The 7248-nt window shown below is 35.2% G+C and overlaps 1 protein-coding gene across 1 annotated transcript; it reads left to right on the top strand.

Moving 5' to 3' along the window:
* Positions 1-2995: 2995 nt before the first annotated feature.
* Positions 2996-6152, top strand: LOC110116607 (NAC domain-containing protein 21/22-like). The gene is made up of 3 exons (XM_020850268.2): positions 2996-3523; positions 5185-5462; positions 5532-6152. Exons 1-3 carry the CDS (start codon positions 3337-3339, stop codon positions 5919-5921), a joined length of 855 nt encoding a protein of 284 aa, XP_020705927.1. The 5' UTR covers positions 2996-3336; the 3' UTR covers positions 5922-6152.
* Positions 6153-7248: the final 1096 nt, after the last annotated feature.

Here is a 7248-nt window from a genome sequence, read left to right as displayed (position 1 = left end):
AGTCCAATATTGACACCCCTAGCTTTATTCTAAAGGTCATACATTAAAATAAAATATGAATAAATTTCAGCATTATGCTTTGAAGTTCAATTTTTTTTTTTAAAAAACTTTGAATATTAAAAAGAAAATTTATATTCACTATAGTTTATTTGTTATATATTATTATTAATTTAAAGATGATTTGGATTCACACCACCAAATAAATAAAAAATATATGCATATTTACAACTAATCCACCCATATTTTTAAACTATTAAGTCAAGTGATCATTTTATAATCTTAAAAACTAATATAGGAAGGGCAACTAGGGGTGTAAACAAGTCTAGTCGAGGTCTAGTCAGCTCTGATTTGAGCTTGAGCTTGATTAATTAAACAAGTTTGAGCTCGAGCTCGAGCTTTATTCTAAGAGTTCAAGTCGACTCGTTTATAATGAAAGAAAGAAAATAATTATAATTCAAATAATTATTACATTATTATGATAAAATAAATGAGAATTTAAAAGTAAAATAATAAAGAATCACTTAATATAAAAAAGTAAGATATATTTTTTAAATATTTTTTTACAATATTGTACTTAAAGTTATGAACACTAATATATTTTAAGTGTAATTAATATTAATATATTTTAAATAAGCCGGCTCACGAGCTTACGAGTCGAGTCAGGCCTTGCTCAAGTTTTGCTCGTTAGCTCGTCGAGCTTACATGGCTCACAAGCCATTTATCCAGCCATGCTCGAGCCGGCTTGAGAGTCAGCTTGTCTCACTTACTCCAAAATTTTAAATATCATGAAATATAGCAGCAATATTTTTTTACCCATGCATGAATGCATATACATAAATATTTTTATATGTTATTGTTGAATCCACATGTCTCCTAGATTTTATATTTTTATATGTTCTTGTTGAATACATAATTTTATAGAGTTTTGATGGGCTATTAATGTGCCTTTGTTTATATGATTTGCCAACATCACCTACATCAAAAGATCATGAATTGCATTGTGGGTGATTTATGATGCATAGACACGACGACACGAATACATCATGATACAAACACAGACAAATCAGTTAATTAAAATATAGGAAACGGATTGGATAAAATATTATAATTTTTACATCTTAAAAATAGTGTGCATATATTAAATAAGTAGAATAATAAAGATAATTGAGAAGTTATAAGTCATTTAACTAAAATATATGCTTAACATAATTAATATTAGGATGTTAAAATCGGGCATGAATATTGTGTTAGGCATATGAGAGAGGAGACGACAATGCTGTTGAAATCAATCATCAATGTTATAGGATGGGCATTGGGCATCCATGACGTGACAACGTCCGCCCTCGATGCTAATGAGATGATGTCGGTCGTCGATGCTGAGATGACGTTGGACAAATATGAGATTTTGAGACAGTTTGGGGCATAATTATATGTGTATAGAAAACTGAAATCAAACTTCAATGTTGAGATGATTTTAAAATATTGATGTTGTGACGACATCAAACAAATGATATCATGCATTGTTGTGAAACTTTAGTAGTAACCCGCAAGAGAGAAATGAAAATGAGAATGTCGATGAATGAGATATTGAGTACGAGAGATTGATTTTGGGCTGTAAAGAGCAAATAAGGCAGACACGCGTGTAATTTTATTTTTAATATATATTTTTAATTGGACACGTCATGTGTCGTGTTCAATACATATTGAACACTGCATACATCTTTAAGGAAAAAGATCGATGCATCATAGTATGTGTTGTGTAATGGTCCGATTTTAGAATAAGTTGATTCTCAATGCCTATAAATAGCATTGCAGTTAATGTAAGAATATATAGCCTCCTTGTAATAGCTCACATTGAATAAAGGAAAAGGTTTTTAATATTCCTATGTAATTAAGTTCTCCCTCTCTTAATCAGAGGATTAATTGTAAAACTAAAATTTAAAACTTTAATGAACAAAACTAATCAGCACCCACCTAACATAATAATTTCTCTTTCATATAATGCATTGCAATCATTGCACATATCAGCATGAAGAGTTCTGATAGCTGCAGAAAGAAAGAAACACCGCACAGGCTCACTGGTTTTTCCTTTGATCCTTGATGATCTGGCGGATCAGCTACGTGGCTAATTGAGATACGAGTGTGCTTAGTTGTGCCACGTGTGCTGTGATGTGGAGGGGAACTAGAGACCAAATGCCAAATCATCAACAAGTGGTGAGAGTTGGCAGAGTGTGATCTGTCATCCAGGTCACCCTCGATCCTTTGCACCCTCTCTCTCTCTCTTTCTCTCTCCTCTTCTTATATTTCATGACCCTATTAATACCCCTTCTATTTGTCACTCTCCCCCTCTCTCCCCCCTAAAAAATCTAAAATACTATGGCCTTTAGGTAATTGCCCACAACAAATAGTAAAGAGAATTCATCATTGAATTCTAAAAATATTATTCGAACCAAAATTTGTTCCGAGGGCGCTGCGTCCTTGGACCCCCGACATATATATCTTATAAGTTTGCCCCTCTAAAAATTTGGGCTGGTTCCGCCCCTGTTAATACACGTTATATTTATCACTCTTGCTTGATTGAACTACATTAATCTCTCTTTCTCTCTCTCTCTTTCTCTCTCTCTCTTCTTGTATTAATTTCATGACCCTATTAATACCCTTTCTATTTGTCACTCTTGCTTAATTGTACTAATCTCTCTCTCTCTCTCTCTCTCTCTCTCTCTCTCTCCCCCCCCTCCCTTCATGTATTTCATGCCCCTATTAATACCACTTCTATTTATCACTCTTTCTTGATTGAACTACCCTCTCTCTCTCTCTCTCTCTCTTCTTGTATTAATTTCATGACCCTATTAATACCCTTTCTATTTGTCACTCTTGCTTGATTGAACTAATCTCTCTCTCTCTCTCTCTCTCTCTCTCTCTCTCTCTCTCTCTCTCTCTCTCCCTCCCTCCTTGTATTTCATCCCCCTATTAATACCCCTTCTATTTGTCACTCTCTCTCTCTCTCTCTCTCTCTCCTCGTATTTTATGTCCCTATTAATACCCCTTCTATTTGCCACTCTTGCTTAATTGAACTAATCTCTTTTTCTCTCTTCTTTATTTCATGACCCTATTACTATCCCTTCTATTTGTCACTGTTGCTTGATTGAACTAATCTCTCTCTCTCTTCTTGTATTTCATGCCCCTATTAATACCCCTTATATTTGTCACTTTTGCTTGATTGAACTAATCTCTCTCTCTTCATATTATCTTTCTCTCTCTTTCTTCATATTATCTTTTTTTCTCTCTCTCAGTTAAGACAGGAGGCTAGAAAGAGTGGTTATAGTGAAGGAGGCTATGAGTATCTTGAGCATGGTGGAGGCAAAGCTGCCTCCGGGATTCCGATTTCATCCGAGGGACGACGAGCTGATTTGCGAATACTTGAGCCGGCGAGCCTCCGCGGCCGCCGACGGTGCAGAATTCTATGGCTTTCCGGCTATGGTCGACGTCGACCTCAACAGGTGTGAGCCATGGGACCTGCCTGGTGAGCCTTCTGTGCACCTTATCTCTCTCTCTCTACCTACCTTCATCCTTTAATATTTGGTGTAAAGAAATTTAAATTTCTATATTCGCTTAATTATATGCTAATTTGAATCTAGATTTTTTCTGCAATAATCTAAGTTCTTAATTTCTTCTTTTGATCCATAAAGGTTGATATATTTTTCTTAATAGCAAAGTTCTGATTTGGTCCAAAACAATTAAGTTATTTTCACTTTTGTACAACTTAATTTTTTAATTTTATCACAAAATTCTTATCTGTTTACCATTTTAATCCAAATTTTATTTATTTATATAATATTTTGATGTTTAGATCATTTCAAATATATATATATATATATATATGATATAATTTATTAGCTGTGATATTTTTTATATAATTTAAAATTATAAAGTTATAAGTTTAAATAACACAATTTCTTAAAGGAAAATTATAAGTTTAAATAAATATAAAAATTTAAATCGTAAATATATAAATAGATAACATTTGTATGAAATATATGCGAATTCCATCTTATATTAAAATATATAAAAATGTATTTACATTTCAAATAAATGAATTTAAATATAAATAAAAAAATTAAAAATTTTTAAAGAACAGAAAAAATTGTCAAATTAATTGAGATCTTTGCACAAATATTTTGATTTCGTTTGTAACAGTTTTCTTTTTACTGTTTTTTAAAATAATTCTTTTAATAAAAAACTTTTAATTAAAAAAAAATCTCTATCCCAAAAAAACCCTTGATAAGATTGAAGAATTTCTGCTACAGCCATTGATGGAGTAGTTGATCTGTAAAAAAAGATCTCTGAAGTCAAAGAAAAACAAAATGATTGACAAGCTGCTAATCTGTAGTAGCTTTCAACCTATTTTCATGACTGGTTTGCTCTGAAATCAACTTGGATGATGTAGACTAATTGGATGATATAATTAACGATAGGGGTGTCAAAAGTTGGCCTGTTCTGGACCCGACCTAAAAAAATATGGGTTCAGGTCAACCCATTTGTGAAACAGGTCGGATCAGGGTTCAAATTTCTGACCCGTTTTGGGTTCGGATTGACTTGACAATCGGAAGTCAACCCGGATTGACCCCATTAATCTTCCCACGTGTCGTCGCATCAAAGGTTGCCACGTCGGATCACGTCCGTGTCGGGTCACGTCCGCCGGTTCGCGTCAGGCATAAGCATGTCGCTGCGGCGCCCCCGTCGGTCCCTCACAGCCGTACACGCGTCTGGGTCTTCCTCGAGAGGGCGAGATTCCACTGCTGTTGTCCATCCCGTACGCCGCACTTGCTATCGGTGGCTTGCTTTCAATGCCTCCGCTCTGCTAGACTCGGTGGATCCGCTCAGCTCCGCAACTATTTGTGGGCCGGGTCGTGTCATACCCGCACGGGTCGGGTCCGGGTTGACAAACCAGACCAGTTTGCAAAATTAGGTCGGGTTAGGATCAACCTATTTACGATCGGGTCAAGTCGGGTTCGAGGTCGAAACTGTTGACCCAAATTGACACCCTTAATTAGCTATGCTAATCTAGTCGTCCCCATCCTTAATCAATAATCATGTAATTAGTGATGCTAATCCAGAATAAAAGAAAATTTTTCTGTATTTATGTAGCTAATATTTATATGAATATTATTCATTGGATATCAGAGACAGCCTGTGTAAGGGGGAAGGAGTGGTACTTCTTCAGTCTCAAGGACAAGAAGTATTCCACTGGGCAACGAACGAATAGAGCAACAGCTTCAGGCTACTGGAAGGCAACGGGGAAGGATCGACAGGTTATACGTAAGGGAGAGCTTGTTGGCTTGAGAAAGACCTTGGTGTTCTACCATGGGAGAGCTCCCAAGGGGAAGAAGACACAGTGGGTGATGCACGAGTTCAGAATGGTATCGTCCAGAGCTTCTGATTCTCCCAACTTCTCCTTCAAGGTAAGGTTTTGAGGTCAGATTATGAGCAGAAATGGCTGTCAGTACACTCATTCTTTCGTTTTTCTTCAGGAGGATTGGGTTCTCTGCAGAGTCTTTTATAAGAGGAGACCTCTCTGTCCAAGAATAAGCTCTGAGACTTGCGAGGAAGAAGAGACTGGTTCCTCTTCTCTTCCACCTCTGACAGAATCTCATATTACAAGTTGTAATCTTGTTCCTCTCAATAACCTTGAGGGACTTGAGCAGGTGCCCTGCTTCTCCAGCTTTTCTACAAGCCAAGAAAGTCCTGGTCTTCTCTCTTCTTCATCCTTCAACAGTACTGTTTCTTGTGATGCGAAAGACTTGAAGGCAATGCTGAGCCAACTCAGTAAGATTGAAGAGAACCAACAGATTAATGAAAGCTGCTTTTCTGAAAGTGAAATTCGCACATTGTGGAATCCATTTGCTAGTTTTTTGATGTAATTTTATGAAAATATGTGCGTTGGAAGGGAGCTTTGTGATGGAGTGGAGATTGTGAACTTATATGTCATTGTCTGAGTGTATAGTATGTTTTGTAGTAAATTGAAGGTTGTTTTTAGTAGATATTAAGCATTTAGGAGTTTGATGTATATAGAGTTATGAGATTGGGATGTGTGTAAGAGATATGAAAAGTGTTGGTTGGTGCTTTTTGAATCACTATAGGAAAAATTGATATTTTCGGCGGACAAAAGTCATAGCAAATGAGCATTTTTCGTCGGAAATATTTATTTTATGGCGGACATTCATATAACATTAAAGATTGTCCTGAATTTATAAATGAAAATTCAAAGGATGAGTATGGGATATTAACTCATATCTTAACATTAATTTATGATTTCAAATAGCAATCCTTCTAAATATACACTCAAACTATAGTAGCAAAAAACTCTAGGAGAGTTATTGGAAATTTCTAAATGTACTTTGATAACTACAAACTAGCTACTTTTTTATTTTACAAAAAGCATTTCTGAGCGGACACCGGACAGTCCGGAGGTCTGTCAGAACGCACCACGTCACCTAGTACCCAGCAGTACCCAACACCGATACCGAGCAAAAAAGTGACGTTGTGCTTTCTGGTTTGCCTCCGGATAGCGTATGGTGTTCGCACAGAATAATTCAATCAAATCATTCAATTAGATAAACTCCCTTCATCATTAACAACAAAACATGTAAATCTACATGAATCAAAACAAACAAAAGGCCTCCACTATTAGGTTAAAATGTTGAATAAGTTAGCATTCAAAATCCTACTTACCTCTTAAATTAAGAAGCCATGATTGGAAAGCAACTCTCTACCAACTTCCATTTCCTTCTCATACAACAACAGTCACAATGACATTCATAACATTTTGTTATCAAAACAAATCACAATTTCAACTGCCCTATTAGAAAAAAAAAAAGAAAAAGAAATCAATATGCCTATTTCTTTTCTATGATGATGTGCTCACATGCCTTCACCACATAGATACAATATATAATTCATTAGCCTTTTCTTTGGAGTGTCTACTTTAATAATTTTGCATTCTCACTCTTCTTTAAAGCTTACATATTTGTAATAACATTTGATTGCCTTTAATTTGTATTTTATCCAAATATATCCTCCTATTCAAGCACCATAGTTAGCTAAATACATAAAATATCGAACTTAGGCTTCATTTGGTACAACTTTCTTACTGCTTTATAAGGCTTCATTCAGGACGGCTTTCTTACTGTTTCATAAAGCAGCTTTTTAATACAAAAGTTTTACTTTTTGTACTAATAAATTGATTTA

This window comes from Dendrobium catenatum, unplaced genomic scaffold (genome assembly GCF_001605985.2).
Source record: "Dendrobium catenatum unplaced genomic scaffold, ASM160598v2 original_scaffold_86555, whole genome shotgun sequence".
NCBI lineage: Eukaryota > Viridiplantae > Streptophyta > Magnoliopsida > Asparagales > Orchidaceae > Dendrobium > Dendrobium catenatum.
The sequence above is the reverse complement of the archived record's forward strand: the minus strand, read 5'-3'. Positions and strand labels throughout refer to the sequence as shown.